The sequence below is a fragment of the Anopheles maculipalpis genome, chromosome 3RL (assembly GCF_943734695.1).
Source record: "Anopheles maculipalpis chromosome 3RL, idAnoMacuDA_375_x, whole genome shotgun sequence".
NCBI lineage: Eukaryota > Metazoa > Arthropoda > Insecta > Diptera > Culicidae > Anopheles > Anopheles maculipalpis.
This window is the reverse complement of record NC_064872.1, coordinates 70,092,438-70,109,156: the sequence shown is the minus strand read 5'-3', so window position 1 is coordinate 70,109,156 and position 16,719 is coordinate 70,092,438. Positions and strand designations below refer to the sequence as shown.

General features: G+C 43.8%; 5 protein-coding genes and 1 pseudogene across 5 annotated transcripts in view; 1 reads left to right on the top strand and 5 right to left on the bottom strand.

Annotated features, from left to right (window-relative positions):
* Positions 1 to 16,719, bottom strand: part of LOC126561846 (kinesin-like protein subito) — a 247,380-nt gene that overhangs the window by 192,579 nt on the left and 38,082 nt on the right. The gene's annotated exons all lie outside the window — the stretch shown is intronic.
* On the bottom strand, positions 1,360 to 1,863 carry LOC126560936 (uncharacterized). Its single transcript, XM_050216887.1, has 2 exons — positions 1,855 to 1,863; positions 1,360 to 1,782 (listed from the first exon to the last, which is right to left on the bottom strand). Exons 1-2 carry the CDS (start codon positions 1,861 to 1,863, stop codon positions 1,360 to 1,362), a joined length of 432 nt encoding a protein of 143 aa, XP_050072844.1.
* LOC126563338 (uncharacterized) lies at positions 5,063 to 5,607 on the top strand. Its single transcript, XM_050219974.1, has 2 exons — positions 5,063 to 5,091; positions 5,265 to 5,607. Exons 1-2 carry the CDS (start codon positions 5,083 to 5,085, stop codon positions 5,604 to 5,606), a joined length of 351 nt encoding a protein of 116 aa, XP_050075931.1. The 5' UTR covers positions 5,063 to 5,082; the 3' UTR covers position 5,607.
* Positions 7,404 to 7,947, bottom strand: LOC126563339 (uncharacterized). The gene is made up of 2 exons (XM_050219975.1): positions 7,919 to 7,947; positions 7,404 to 7,745 (listed from the first exon to the last, which is right to left on the bottom strand). Exons 1-2 carry the CDS (start codon positions 7,925 to 7,927, stop codon positions 7,404 to 7,406), a joined length of 351 nt encoding a protein of 116 aa, XP_050075932.1. The 5' UTR covers positions 7,928 to 7,947.
* On the bottom strand, positions 9,732 to 13,754 carry LOC126561881 (toll-like receptor 13). The gene is made up of 5 exons (XM_050218242.1): positions 13,254 to 13,754; positions 11,720 to 11,849; positions 10,187 to 11,655; positions 9,999 to 10,126; positions 9,732 to 9,937 (listed from the first exon to the last, which is right to left on the bottom strand). Exons 1-5 carry the CDS (start codon positions 13,701 to 13,703, stop codon positions 9,745 to 9,747), a joined length of 2,370 nt encoding a protein of 789 aa, XP_050074199.1. The 5' UTR covers positions 13,704 to 13,754; the 3' UTR covers positions 9,732 to 9,744.
* On the bottom strand, positions 15,781 to 16,442 carry LOC126560935 (uncharacterized; annotated as a pseudogene).

Below are 16,719 nucleotides of genomic sequence, written 5' to 3'. Positions count from 1 at the left end.
CTGCTTCGTTATATGAACTTAATTTTGGTATTTGTTTTCAATGATGGGTTTGGTTTAAATTAATATTACAATACATTCCACATCTTCTTCTGCTTTTTGGCTTAACGACCTCTAAGGTCATGCCGGCCATTTTTTTCATGCCGGTCCTTATTCTTTGCCTTATCCCGGGCATACTCGGTTCACACCTTACATTACCTTTAATCAATATTAAAAATCAAGTTAAACATATTTTAGTTAATTTCTTGATCATTGAAAATTACGTTTTTTTTCATACTTAAAATAAAAAATAAATAAATAAATAAAATACGTTTTTTGTTGACTACGTTTGGCATTTATTGAATTTGTATTTAGTTTATTTATTTTCAGTATGATGTTGCGAGTATTTGAATTTAAACCTGTTTTTTGAATAAATTTGAAAATAAATTAATTTTCGGTTCGATTTTTCATATATTTTATTTGAATAAGATATTATTAACTATGCACTGAAAAGCGCTTGCTCTAAAATCTTGTACTAAAATCGCTATCGCACCGGATCGTAATTACTTTGTCTCGTTTTTTTGTCTTTTGTTTCTACTTGTAATTAGGAGTTTTACCATTTTAATGTACGTTTTATTGCTCTAGACAACTACCGCCACTAGTCAATATTTCAAAGCAGTTCAAGTGTGGTGATTTATGTGAATATGGAAACATCTTCCTCCAATCAATACAACTTCGGTATGCCACTAATCAGTATTTTATTGTGACGAGTCCCCTCATTCGCTTATGTTTGCCCGATGCAAAGCAGCTGTAAAACAGTTAATTTGCATCTGATTATATTCTGGTTCGCCTTCGCTAACCCAAAGCGATGGATTCACGTTTACACTCAACACGTCGCGCATCGCCATAGGGAAACATCTACACGTTGAACCATACGGTTGAACTGTGCTAAAAACTAACGATTTTTCATACGCCTAGCTGGATGTGGCTGTTGATGCGGCAAAAACCGTTTTGTGTTGATGATGAATGGGGTGGAAATAGAATTCACTGCCAGCAATGGTAATGGTAGTCAATTTTAAGGGCCTGGTGACTGTGCGCGGGATGGCACAAATGAAGAATTTTTTACACCGTTGGTAGCATGGACGAATACCGCCACGATTGCGCTGTGCTTCGTAGGAGGTCAGGGTGAACAATTTGTACCACAAAGCCTCCCCTGGTGGAAAAATGGTGTTAAAAGATGATTCGACCGGTTTTCCTAGTTCCTTCGCGAACTTCCATCCTACGGACATGGTTCTCAATCACACACACACACACAGTTTGAGAAGGGGCAACACCTATGGGGGGTTTACTTTTGATTAAACTTTATTTTTTGTACTCGATCGATCATTTTTTGCCATAAAATCCGCCACCCTTGATGAACCCTCCCCCAACGACGAACCCTCCGCCACCACCACCGAACCCTCCGTAGCCAGGGAATCCACCTCCAAACCCATGATGTCCGAAGCCGCCTCCGCCGAAACCGCCTCCGAATTTGCGGAATCCAAAGCCCCCTCCGAAGCCACCTCCGTGACCGAATCCACCTCCAAAACCTCCTCCATGTCCAAAACCACCGCCTCCGTAGCCGAAGTGGGCCGCTTCGGCACCCTCCAGATCGCTCTCGTCGGCTGCGTTAGTATCGGACTCTAGGATAACCACGGGACTGTTTTGGACAGGCACTATTCCTTGCACCGCATTGGAAGGATCTTCCGGTGTTGGAGCAGCATCCGTAGAGAGCCACACGGCACATAAGCTCAACAGTACAAGAACCTGAGGAGAATCAAAGTCACAATCGAATGATGTTCACAAGCTAAAATGCGAAAGAATCGTTCTAAAGCTTACCTTTTTCATTTTTGGCTCAACTTAACACCTTGAACGTACGCAACACAACTAATCGCTGCCGTGCTGACCTCCAACGCGTTTATATATCCTTCCCGGTGGCTTCCGGACCACTCCAGGCTTCCCAAAAAATACCGAAAGTCACAGTAGTCACGTACGTAGTTGATTGAAAAGCGTTAAGGGCTAAGTATAAAATGAGTGATGAAGAAACGATCGAAAGCTCTCTATCTCTCTCACATACACACACCCAAGTAGACTGTTCTACCCGCCAAACCTTCTATTTGCCCACGGAATTACAATAAATCCGCAAAACTCTTAAGGCTTGATTGGAAAATCATCTTCTTTTGATCAATTTAGGTACGGTTTCGTATCCACCCAAAATGGGATGATCTTCTCGGGATACAATAACGCAATTTCGGGGTACGATTTGCAGATGTTGGAGGTCTTCCTACTGCCTATCGTTAAGTTGTTTATCAATAAACCTAACCAGAAATGATCATTTTACCTTAAATTACAGCTTGAAAATGATTTCCCTTCATAGTTTTGAGCATTGTTATTATTTTCTAATCAATTTCTATTTTTCAACCATTTATTATCTCTGATGATGGTGTTCGTCACACGGATCTTCTAAACCACTTGGAAGCATCTGTACTAAGAAAGATAATTCCATCCTACCATACTCTTCAGAACGTACACACTTACGAAAAACAAATTAAAAAGAACTCATCAAAATTTGGTGCCGAAAAAAAGGCCCCACCGATGATGTAGCCTTTGCGAACTCGCTACCGAATGTCCCATTCGTCACGGTAGCAGAACTACCCAACCTAGACTACCGCGTTCTCTTCATCGGTAGCTTCGCAATACGGCAAACTGTGCCAAAGTATTGAGTAGATGGAGCGATAAGACGCTGTTTCCAAGTCATGTCCAAAAACACCGCCACAACAAGATTGATACGAAATCACCACACGACATCGACATCATTGCGATCTGTCAGTTCGTCTTTATGTAGTGTGTCTTTTGAAGAGCTTTGCTTCATTTCCACCTCATTATTTGTACCATCCTCTCTTTGTGATCTTCTGGCCTCCCTGAAGAAGTAGATTCGCAGGGCGAATAAATAACAACAAACAAAAAAAAAAAACGATCATTATCAAGCGTTCTTTTCAAAGAACGATCAGCTACATCCGTAAGCGAATAATGGCTCACGAAAGAAGCCTTGCATGCCATCGAATGGTTGTGATTTTGCGCGCGGGATACTTTGGGTCATTAACAGCACACTCCAGTGGAGACCGGATTGAGAAAAAGGGTGAAAATACACACAGACACTTAAACAGTCATTACGATCATTCGATCAAGCCTTCCTACAAACTGTCCCTGTAAAGAGCTGAAGGTTTTACTACAATCGAAAACCCTTTAAAGCTTCATTAGCCACCCACTTGTTTACACATATTGCGCAATTGAATCGTTTTTATCCTACAAGTTCGTCAGGAAAGATAGGTCGGGATACTAAGTTCTGATGCTGCCATCTTCCATGCATTGTTAAGCTTGGGAAAAACCCTACCCCAAAGCAAACAGGTTTCTGTGTAGCATTCGACAATTTAAAGTGCAAACAAATCGATCGCGCCGGATCTTTACGGTTCTGTGAGAAGCGATCACCAAAAGCAAAAAAAACCTTCCAAACGATGCTTATTCGTTTGTCATCTTTTCCGGATCGAGCCGGCTACGAGAGCATCATGACATCGGTAGAATCGCAGCAATCCATGCGCCATGTGGGAAAATACACTTTATTGCACATCGAAGATACCACCGGTGTAAACAACATTAATAACAACACGACGATCAGCGTGAAACATCCGTACGCACGCACGATTCAAACGACTTCAACGAGTCAACAAACGACGAACCTCGCTTAGCGTGTTACCCTCTCGATAAAGCTGTCTTTGGATCGAGCGACGCCAATCCGTGAATGAGGCTCGTGTTTTGTTTCACTATGCAGATTTTTTAAGCCGGTTTCCCACACCCAACTACATCTGGTTTGGGAAGACTGTACTTTGTTTTGACTGTGTTTCGCGTGACGTCTATTCAAGGGGTGAGCTTTGGACGCTTTTTGTGGATGATTCATTCTAGACGTCAACAAACAGCTGATACGGAGTGGTTGTCTATTTTTGAATCGAATTGTATAACAAAAAACATCGTTTGGACTCAACTCCTACACAGTGTTTAAAGAGGACAATATGGCATTCAACCAAGTTACATAAACTTGTGAAATAGTGATTTAATTTATAGAAAAATAGCATTATTAAACCATAAAACCTACTCAGGCTTGCAATTCTATATCCCTGCTTCGAGATGTTTGCTACAATTGAAGTTCTCTTTCTTACCAGTCGTTGAACCTCCCTCAAATACTCCGGAGCTCATGTGGAATTTACACTGAGAGCCCAGAGTCGACCTCATCAATTCCTTGTTCTGGACGTTTGGATGGATATTTTGCTCACTCATGCAATGACCGAGCCGGGTCATGCTGAAGACTCACAAAGTCGGTCACTTTGATCACGTGATGGTGATGGCAAAATGCTTTTTATCTCCCAAATTAGTATCACCAAAATATTATTAACCATCGTCATACAGGTTTTTGCTAATTTATTATGATTTATGGATAGTTATTATTAGTTTTACTAAGCGTTAGTAGCCTTCCAGTTGTGTCTGTTCTCTTAAACGGCACATTATACGGCACCGAATCGAATAGAAACCTCTTCCTGGTTTCCTCGTGTGAATCTTCACACACACACACAGATAGTGGTTTGTTTCTTGTACGCTTCGCTAGTTCCCTTTACCATCCTGTTGGTCACTCATTTATCTTCTACTCGCAACATCCTCCAAGTTCCTCTTTCTATCACTTCCAACAACATCGATTCATCGCAGATCTTTCTTCTTCAATGGCCCCGCCCGCAGACAAGCAGTCGGTAAACATTCACCGCATCCCTCGCGTCCCCCTTTTATTCATACGTGTCCGCCTTGGAAAACCTGTATGTCCGGCCCAGACGTTGTAAAGTTCGCGTCTCGTCGTGGATTTTGGGGATTTTTGGCGATTACTTTTTGGGTTGTTTTGTTTGGCGTATAAATAGTACAACGGACCGCACGGTTAGACACAGTTAAAGTTCGACACTCGTCAAAGATACACAGTTCGTGCAAAGTTCCCCTCAAGTGACAAGTTTATCCACAAGCATATCAACCATGTTCAAGGTGTGTAACGTGCAGTGCAAACAGAACCGGACAAATGTTTGTGTTTCTGCTTCCAAAAATTGATTCTATTAGCGTGAATTAACTGTAGCGTGTGATATGTGGAAGTGCCAATAAGTGAACAATTGCTGAGTGAAATTAATTGAACGGGTTTTCTTTCTTGATTCCTCACACAGCTAGTTGCCGTGTTAAGCTGCCTCGTGGCGATCAGTCTGGCCATGCCGGCCAGCGAGCTCTCGCAACCGATTCCAGTCCCAGAAGCCCAGGACAGTCCAGCGGTGTTGGTGGTTGAGGCTGAAAGTGATGATCTGGCCGGTGCTGAGACGGCTCACCACGGATATGGCGGCGGCTATGGTGGATACGGAGGCTATGGCGGTGGCTTCGGAGGCTATCCGCATGGCGGCTATGGTGGAGGATTCGGTGGAGGCTACGGAGGCGGTTTCGGTGGATTCGGAGGTGGATACGGACACGGCGGATACGGTGGATACGGTGGTCATGGACACCATCATCACGGATAAGATCCCGGACGCAAGATACACGATTATGCTAGATGTAACGCCGACTCGATTTTAACCCATCTGTCCTTACCGTACTGTGATCAACATCCATCCAAGCCCATTGGAGAACATGCATTTATCGTTCATTTAACGCTTAATCCGACTGCGTCTGCTAGGACGACGCCATGACCAACGATCGCCCGAAATGTTATTTATTGCAACTGGATACCATTTTGTATTATGAATAAACGTTCACAACTTTAAGCATACTTCTTAAACATGTTTTTTTTTTATTGAGGGTTTTTAATTTTGAAATTTAAATGTTTGTCGTCGGGCATATGAAGCCTCGTGTGAAGAACAATTATATTAAGATTTCAATGAATTTGTATTTAGTTATTCTCGCAAATATTTTTTAAAAGGTTACTAAAATTATTTTAAATGGCAAAGGTTAGTAGAATAGCTTTAATATTTGATGTGAAGATATTCGAACTGATTTCGTTTAAAAAATATGTAAATGACATTTGAATAATCATGTTAGATTTTTCAAAAAGTTTTGCTGAAATTTCCTTAAAATGTTATGTTCTTGGTGTATTGGTGTAAAGTTGCTAAATTGATTAGCATTTATTACAAGTTTTTCCATCTTCATGCTAATCCAACTACTTAATAAATGGGGTCTCTGTCCTCTGTCCAAGACATATTAAATGAACGATTCACATGCTAATTATTTATAATTAGCATGTGAAATTATTTTATAAGTTTTATGAAATTTTGGAACTGTTTTTTTGAATAAGAAACTAAATTACTAAGTTATTGCGATACCATTGAAGAATCTCATTACGAAGACCTTTTAGAACGAGCTACGAACCACATATTTGAAACATGTTAGAAACCACATGAGCGAATTCTCCACGTCGTAATATCCCTTGATGGTACAGCGCATGTGAGATCTCATATTTCTTGGAAGACGATTCGCATGATGAAGCAGGCGAAAGAACAGCAGTTTCAGCTGCGCGTGTTAGCAAGACGAAGTAAAGCAAGACAAGCAGACATTCCAACTTAAAAATTGTCTTAATTATTTACTTAACAGGCGCTACAACCGATTGGAGGTCTTGACCTACTCTAGAGGTCCTCTAAACCGTTCTCTGTTCCGGCCTTTCTGACAAAGCCACCGACGCTATTATTCTACCTTATTTTAGATCTATTCTTACCTTGGACAAACTTAACTTAAATGGACAAACCATTTATACTGCAAACAATACTTTGATGAGTCGTCCGCAACTATTTTCATTATATGGCCAGCTCGCCAGAGTCTGATTCGCTGATGGTATGATTGTAGTACAGTTTAGCAATGTAACCGATTCTTATTCTATAAATTTATTGTTCTCTCGTCATTGTTCAAGAATGCTTTCACCAAATTATTGTATTGCTGGAATATCTCCTTTGAATGGTGCATTGGAAAGGCCAGACGTATAAATTTTTCGTATCTGTACTAATGTTGGTTCGGTACAACGAAGGAGTGTGTGTTAACTAGAGCTTGTAGTACCACAATAACATACAAAAAACTCATCATTATGCTTAAAGTTGTGAACGTTTATTCATGATACAAAATGGTATCCAATTGCAATAAATAACATTTCGGGCGATCGTTGGTCATGGCGTCGTCCTAGCAGACGCAGTCGGATTAAGCGTTAAATGAACGATAAATGCATGTTCTCCAATGGGCTTGGATGGATGTTGATCACAGTACGGTAAGGACAGATGGGTTAAAATCGAGTCGGCGTTACATCTAGCATAATCGTGTATCTTGCGTCCGGGATCTTATCCGTGGTGATGGTGTCCATGACCACCGTATCCACCGTATCCGCCGTGTCCGTATCCACCTCCGAATCCACCGAAACCGCCTCCGTAACCTCCACCGAAACCTCCACCATAGCCGCCATGCGGATAGCCTCCGAAGCCACCGCCATAGCCTCCGTATCCACCATAGCCGCCACCATATCCGTGGTGAGCCGTCTCAGCACCGGCCAGATCATCACTTTCAGCCTCAACCACCAACACCGCTGGACTGTCCTGGGCTTCTGGGACTGGAATCGGTTGCGAGAGCTCGCTGGCCGGCATGGCCAGACTGATCGCCACGAGGCAGCTTAACACGGCAACTAGCTGTGTGAGGAATCAAGAAAGAAAACCCGTTCAATTAATTTCACTCAGCAATTGTTCACTTATTGGCACTTCCACATATCACACGCTACAGTTAATTCACGCTAATAGAATCAATTTTTGGAAGCAGAAACACAAACATTTGTCCGGTTCTGTTTGCACTGCACGTTACACACCTTGAACATGGTTGATATGCTTGTGGATAAACTTGTCACTTGAGGGGAACTTTGCACGAACTGTGTATCTTTGACGAGTGTCGAACTTTAACTGTGTCTAACCGTGCGGTCCGTTGTACTATTTATACGCCAAACAAAACAACCCAAAAAGTAATCGCCAAAAATCCCCAAAATCCACGACGAGACGCGAACTTTACAACGTCTGGGCCGGACATACAGGTTTTCCAAGGCAGACACGTATGAGTAAAAGGGGGACGCGAGGGATGCGGTGAATGTTTACCGACTGCTTGTCTGCGGGCGGGGCCATTGAAGAAGAAAGATCTGCGATGAATCGATGTTGTTGGAAGTGATAGAAAGAGGAACTTGGAGGATGTTGCATGTAGAAGATAAATGAGTGACCAACAGGATGGTAAAGGGAACTAGCGAAGCGTACAAGAAACAAACCACTATGTGTGTGTATGTGAAGATTCACACGAGGAAACCAGGAAGAGGTTTCTATTCGATTCGGTGCCGTATAATGTGCCGTTGAAGAGAACAGACACAACTGGAAGGCTACTAACGCTTAGTAAAACTAATAATAACTATCCATAAATCATAATAAATTAGCAAAAACCTGTATGACGATGGTTAATAATATTTTGGTGATAATAATTTGGGAGATAAAAAGCATTTTGCCATCACCATCACGTGATCAAAGTGACCGACTTTGTGAGTCTTCAGCATGACCCGGCTCGGTCATTGCATGAGTGAGCAAAATATCCATCCAAACGTCCAGAACAAGGAATTGATGAGGTCGACTCTGGGCTCTCAGTGTAAATTCCACATGAGCTCCGGAGTATTTGAGGGAGGTTCAACGACTGGTAAGAAAGAGAACTTCAATTGTAGCAAACATCTCGAAGCAGGTATATAGAATTGCAAGCATGAGTAGGTTTTATGGTTTAATAATGCTATTTTTCTATAAATTAAATCACTATTTCACAAGTTTATGTAACTTGGTTGAATGCCAGATTGTCCTCTTTAAATACTGTGTAGGAGTAAAGGCCTAATGATATCGATTTGTTATACAATTCGATTCAAAAATAGACAATCACTCCGTATCAGCTGTTTGTTGACGTCTAAAATGAATCATCCACAAAAAGCGTCCAAAGCTCACCCCATGAATAGACGTCACGCAAAACACAATCAAAACAAAGTAAAGTCTTCCCAAACCAGATGTAGTTGGGTGTGGGAAACCGGCTTAAAAAATCTGCATAGTGAAACAAAACACGAGCCTCATTCACGGATTGGCGTCGCTCGATCCAAAGAGAGCTTTATCGAGAGGGTAACACGCTAAGCGAGGTTCATCGTTTGTTGACGCATTGAAGTCGTTTAAATCGTGCGTTTGTTGTTTACTTCAGTGGTATCTTTGATTTGCAATAAAATGTTTCCGTACCTAGTGCGTGGGTGGCTGTGATCTTTAAAATCAGATACTAGGTTTTTGGTTATATTTGTGTTGAAAATAATCGTCAATAGTCTCAATTTGTGCAGATTGAAATTAACAACACTATTTATTAAGCTGAAGAAAATATTCCTTCAGTAATTATGTAGCTTCATCACAAAGCCTCATATTACGGTCTACAAAAATATACAAAACATGTCAATAATGAGCAATATATATGTGTGTGTGCGTGTGTAAATTATATTTAACAAAATTATGTTTTTATGTAGATTGTTAACGATGATCTTTTCGAACATGAACCTTTTTGCAACTGTTCTACAGCGTCGCATTCAACCTCGGTGCTTAAAACTCTTCCGTGGTGAATTCATATGCTGCGCCTGACTGTATGCTATGCTCCTTTTGCTGCCAGCAGCGCTTTATGCAATCGTTTCCAAAACAGTAACTGCTCTTCAACCGACTTCGTTGGCCATTTGATGTACGTTTTTGTTTTCAACAGATAGCTGAGCGTTTTGGGACATTTGCGCTTGGGGAGATCCTCAAGAAGTACCAAGATAAGCTCATCTCTGCGCGTTTCAAGTAATCTGAAACAAATTCTTAGTGTTAAAAGTGTAATCAAGCACAGAAACAGCATCTGTCCTTTACCTATGCTGAGCGAGATGCATTTCAAACTGACACCAGTGGCTAAGCAGGAAGCTTTCAGACACTATCAACATCAGGCAGCGTGATCGATCCATGCACGAAATTATGTTCTCCAAAATTCCATATCCAACCTGCAAAACACAGCATTTCTTTAGACTCGTTGGCACCCATCTCTCTAGGCACAAACTCACCTCAAAATCACGCTCGTGCAAACACAAATTGATCTGAATAACGCCCTCCATGTTCGGAAGCAACTGATCCAGCACCCACGTCCGATCCGCATTACTGTAGCTAACGAACACATCGTAGTGGAAATCGGCCTCCTTCAGCAGTCCACTCTTATCCAGGTACAGCTTATCGTCGTTGAAGAAGCTAAGCACGGCCGAATTTTTAATGATCTTAAAGAAATACTTTATGTGGAACCAGTAGTAAAAAAGCCCAACGGCACACACGATCAGGAAGCTGACCGCTACACTAACAAGTATGTACACCAGGGTATGATTCTTGGCATGTTCCTGCTCGACCAGTTCTTCCGGCTCCGGCAGATCGGCATTGATCAGCTCATCATCCGGTATCATACAGTCGAGCAGTTCCAGTGGATCAAGCTTCTGATTGCTGGTGAAGTTCATGCAAAAGTACTCCGACTCGTCGTAATCGAACAGCTGGACGTGCTGAAGCGACAGCTTGACGGTTGCTACACGCGGAACGGATCCATGCTTACCCACGATCAACGGTTCCGCCGAAATGGTGTACGCACCCGGCACATCCGTCCTGTTGTGGAGAATGTTGCGCAAAAACTTGACGTAGTTACACGAGCACTGGATCGTATTGCCGCCCAGTCCCATCGCGGCTAGGCGTGAGAAATCGTACAGCATATCGGTGGTCAGTATGACGATACTGTTGTTACGCAGATTTACACTCTGCAGTGCCTCGGTGGTGGTAAACACTTGCTGGTTCCAGGCGGAGATGTAGTTGTAGCTTAGATCGAGCTGCTCCAAATTGCTCAAGTTGGTGAAGCTTTCCCGATGCAGCATGCGCAGTATATTGCCACGCAGATTCAGCACACGTAGCTTCTGCAACGGTGCCAACCAGTTTAGCTGCTGCACCATCGAGTCTTTGAAGTACAGCACCTCCAAGCTGTTGGCGAGCAGTGTAAAGCTGGCGGAGTGGAGCGATTGCGCTACACCGACGTTGTACGAAATGTCAAGCATTTCGATCGATTTCGCCAGAAACAAATAGTCCACGATCGCTGGCAGACCGATGTTGCAGTAGCTCACGTACTTTACCCGCCGCTGAATCGATCGCAGCGCAATGAACGCTTGATACTCGAGCCGAGTGTTGGACAGATCGAGAAACACTAGACTGGAGAGTGGGTAAAACATGTCCTGATGAAGATCGACACCGGCGATCAGCTTCATAAATGGATTCTCGATGCGCTCTTCACCGACGCGTCGTGTGTCCATATTGGACAGGTCTAGATGAAGCAAGCTCCGCAACGGGTAGAAAATCTCCGCCGGAAGCGTTGTGATGTGATTGTACGATAGGAAGAGATATTGTAGATCAACGTTCTTGAAAAAATCGCCCGGAAGTGTTCGCAGACTACAGTTTCGCATATCGAGCACACGAAGTTTGGGAAGCAGTGGTAGCCTGTTGTGGTCAACTACAATGAATAAAAACGATCGGTCAGGATGATCGAGCATACTTGCACGGTGCGACACACTTACCTGAGTCATCGTAGAACTGGGTAAAGAAATTTCCACTAAGGGAGAGTAGACGTACGTTTGGGAATTTTTTCAGCGAGGGTGATGGGACGAGCGTTAGAGCATTGTAGGCCAGTGAGAGATGTTGTACTTCCTGTTGGATTGTTGAAATATTCTAATTAATTCAACGCATTACACAGACCCACAAACAAACACTAATCGAATGTTGCTTTTCCCAACTGTCTCTGTACTTAATTAGAACACGCACACGCGACCGTGTAGATGCTTCTTTACTTAACACGGATTGATGGATTGTTTTCGGTTGCAAGATTACGGTCGGATCTGTGCTTTTGGGGGTGTCGATCGATAGCCACACGGCGTACAAGCCATTCGACGGTGCACGAAAGTCTGTCAGGTTGATCCCACTCATCAAGATAGCGCTAATTCGCACAGATTATCGATAACAGCCGTATCTGAAGCTTGTGCGGGGTGCCGGTGAGTTGGGCAGAAAATAGTTCAAGTCACGCGTAAGGATTTCGCGTTTTTTTTTTGTGCTGCTTCTTGTTGGATCATTACTGCGGATAATGTTATCTTCCGGGGTGATTTTGTCCAGTCTGCTTATTTCTTCACCACTCCGTTTTAATGGGCTTTCTTCCTGTGGCGGACTATGTAGCTCAAGTAGCTTATTTTTGAGACATTTATAAGTGGATGCCTTTGGGTGGAATGTTTGTCTACAAAGGCACGGGGTGGTCGATCGGGAGTACAAACATCCGGTAGCGTACAGTTTGCCAAAGCACTCAATCACATAATTGGGTTTGATGCCATAATTCGATCGAAAGTATGTGAGCATCGATACTGAGATGTTGTGTCACGTATAAGAATGATTGCGATTGATTGTTTAAAAAACAAAAATTGCGACTTTTGTTTTTTAAATTTGTGATAATGATAACAAATAACACACATATAACTCTCAATCCAATTTCTTTTTCTAACCGATTCACTCACTCTCGCTCTCTCACACACAACCGTGGTCGCGCGCGACCAACAGATCAACTCGTTGCCAAGGTTACCGAAATCGAAATCGAAGCACCATAATAATCACCGTCCACCGGTACGGAACCATCATCCTCTACACCCTATCGCGGTTTCCGTGTATCTCTTCTTCACCACTTGTTCTTCTTCCGCCGGTTAATTGCGCTTTTCTTTCTTACACTTTGCTTGTTAACACCTTAGATAAAGAAAAAAAAAGCAACATTTGCTCCTTATCATTTCCCGCCGATAGCTCGAAAGCACTGATTGTGAGCTGAAGTTGGTTGAGCACAGAGAGTAGGCGAGAAACGCAACGCCTACTCTTCCAGAATCTGTGAACCTCGCGGCATCAAAACATTCGCTGACGTTCTGGCGACACCTTTGCACAGCACTCGACATTGATTCACACACCACAAACACGTGCCAGTGAGCGCTTACACGCGGACTAGCTTTCATATAAGTATACTAAGCACACCACATAGCAAACGATGATGCGTCATCGGAATTCTTTCCCAATTTGTATACTAACTTCAAGTGGCACCAGTGCACTGACACCCTGCACCAAACTGGCGAAGCCGCGATCGTTCAGCAACAGATTAGACATATCGAGCGCATGCCGTCCCGGGCGCACCGTAAGCCGGCCTTCCTGCGTCACCCAGGGCAGATAGTTGTTCGCACTGCCGAGCAAACATTCTGGCTCGCCCTGCTGCAAGCTGGACCCCACATGGAATGGGCTCAGCGGGATGTTGTACCGTTCGCCGGGCCGGTAGGGCAGATAGTTGGGCCAACCATTACCGTAACAAGCGTAGCTGCCACCGCAACCGAGCACGTCGCAATCGGTCGGGTCTTCGCCGACGGTTGCGTTGGTGGCCGTCGCCCTCACCGCCACGAAACGACCCCTGAGGTACACACTTTCCGGCAGCACAAGCAGTAAAATGACGAGCGCGATAAGGTTCCGGTAGGACTCGGATATTTCCATTCGATTCGATGCGCTACCAACCTGCCGGACGAACCGTTGGTAAGCAACTGAGCTCGTCCGGTACGGGCGATAACGGGCTGAAGTTTCTGATATCGACGTCCGGTAGTACCAGTCCCGGTCGTTATCGGGTTGTAATTGGCATCGACCGGTGGTCAGTACGGTGCGTAACAAATGGTGAATTATCTGATAGTGATAGGGGCTAGCTATCGGTTCGGTTCGGTGATAAGTGTTCGAGACAGAAACAGGACCACTTGTTCGTCATAGCAGTGACCAAACTCTAGGACATTATCCGATGAGAATGGGTTTTGATTAGTGGAGAAATCATTTGTAGGGTTCCTTTGCATCGTAAGCACTTTTATAGTGCTCCGTGAGGTAGTTATCACCACTAATCTACTGATAACGCGTACGCCAATCTGTCCCATCGATAGCTCTCTGAAGAAGTGTGTTGTTTACCTATCTGATGAGGGATTTGTTTACCTGGACAGCTGCTTGTGGAGGTGATAAATCGCGATAGGAGATAGGTTATTGTTTTAGACTACCAATTACACTTCTTCGGGGGCAGTTGGTGCATTCGTTTACCATCAACATCTATAAAGCGAATATAAATCTGGGAACTTCTCACACCCAAAGACATTATTTCTCAATCCCGATCTATCTTAAAACTTGATTCGATTTCATCTTGTACACTCTTTATTAATTCCTATGGTTCTCTCCATCGTGTCTTCCTGAGCAATCCTGAGCAACACTATCCGTTCATTGCACTTAATGATTTCATGCATACCAATGAATGCATTTTTAACTCGTTTCTTCTTAACTCTTTTCGTCCATCCACTCTCTTTTCCACTGTTTTCTCACACACCTCCAAGGACAAGGATGATCGGTTTTCAATGCCAACGTGTCATAGCTCCCCGTGGTGAGAACCGGTTCGTTCGAGCGATCTTCTTTTCCAAGCCGGATCCAAGGAAGCGTATGCTTATCGACGAGATCACCAATATGCATAAGTATAAGGGTAAGTTTCGATGGACTTGGACAATGCGTGATGCGTGTGGTTCAGACTGGTCAGTTACCACACTGAGGGCTGATTCTTGGTAAAACACGCTATATACTCCTTTCGTAATGCGCTTTACAATACTGTTTCACGCTCGCTTCTCGTTATGAAACGCAAGCAGAAACCATTCGAAACCTGAGTTACATATGACTTTGGGGCTTCGGTATTGCTTCCTGAACTAACATCAACTACTCTTCGATTCGATTCATTCAACACCCGCCTGACAGTAGCTTTTACTTCAGTCTCTTACTATTTGTTGATAAAACCCTTACAAGCTATTCTCGTATTCTTTTTCCCTTACTATCTTTCTCTAGTGGACACAACACCAGGCGTCGTCACGTACATTAAAAGCTTAATTTCTAAATGCTTACACAGTATTTCCATACAAGCTCCCTTTGTATCACGTTTGGATCACGCAGCAAACAAGCAAAGCATGGTCCACTTCCAAAACAAAAGCGTAAGCAGGTGTTTTTCGTAATCACAGCAAGGACAAAATTCAAACCGAACCTCAATGGCAGTACAAAACCAAAACTATGACTTATCAAAACTGTCACTTTCGAATTCATTTACGTGTTATGCTTACAGGACAGTAAATAATACCAACACACACACACACACACACACGCACACACACACTCACACACATTTCACCCTCGTGTGGCTGGTTGTAGGGTGGACTAGGGTGGATTGGGGGTGGATTTTATGTCTTAAGCTTCGCACACACGTTTCGGTAATATACGATCGCACGTACGATCGCCTGTCGGTCACTAACGATATCACCACATGGAGTGTGGAAATTGCATCATGAAGCACACACATTCACACACACACGATCGTCCGATGTCATAAGGAAGCACCGCAACCGGAGCGCACTTTGCGTTGAGAAAGCACCGAAAACAATGACACTTTCAATTGTGTCCAAGAAATCACGTGTGTGTGTGTGTTTGTGTGTTCGTGCGTCGTCTTAGTTTTCCTTATTCCCCCGTCTCGCTTCTAAGATGCAAATCGATCACACACGCAACCAGCTCAGCAGCATGAGCTCCCGGACAGGATGGCCTTGACGATGATCATGCAGATGCGCTTGATGCGTTGCGCTTCCTCGCGCTGCTCGAGCCGATCGCGCAGCGGGAGCGTTAGGAACCTAACGATCTGCACCAGGTAGATGAAGAACACGAGGGTCACGAACTGTGCGGGGTAAGGGAGAGAGAAAAAAATAAATGATCCGTACGAAAACAGTTGCAAATAGGGGCTTGCAGATACTACTCACAAAACTTTTTCACCAATAGATCGAAGGATCCGTCCACGATTGTTTCTGGACCGAGCTCGCCCAAGAGGTCAAACTGGTTGGGCAACTCGATCACGGTCGTGTTCACTACGGCAAACTCGATCGTCGACTTTGTGGCGTTGACCAGCCCATCTACCATCGCGATCACCGACTGCTGGTTTAAGGTATACATTTCTTTTGTTAGAACATTCGTCTAGTCTCACACAAATTACTATTACTCACCGAGCACATATCACGAGCACACATGGTGATGATCTTCGCGAACAACAAACGAAACCGCTTTGCAAAAACCTACCCCTTCGACAGTAACGATCAAACCAAGAACGATCACGGAAAACGGTCGATCTGCGAAGAACGAACGGCGCGTACTGATGGCGAACCGCGAAAAAACGCAACACCGACCCATGTGCGCGTACGCACGCTTCACTTGGCCCGTGCGTATAGGTATCCGCGCGGGGTGGTTTCGTTCACACACACTTTATCTCTCTCTCTCTCTCTTTCTTACACTTGCTACATACCATTCCATTCGCGTTGCAGCCGATGGCACGGTGGTGACCTTGAGCATTTACGTGGACCTGGCGAGCACGCGAAACGCTAGGGAACTGTGCCGGACGTGACGGGAAGCAGATCTAACGTTTAGTAAGCGTAAGAGTGAAGCGCTAAGAGAGAGGTACAAAAAAAAA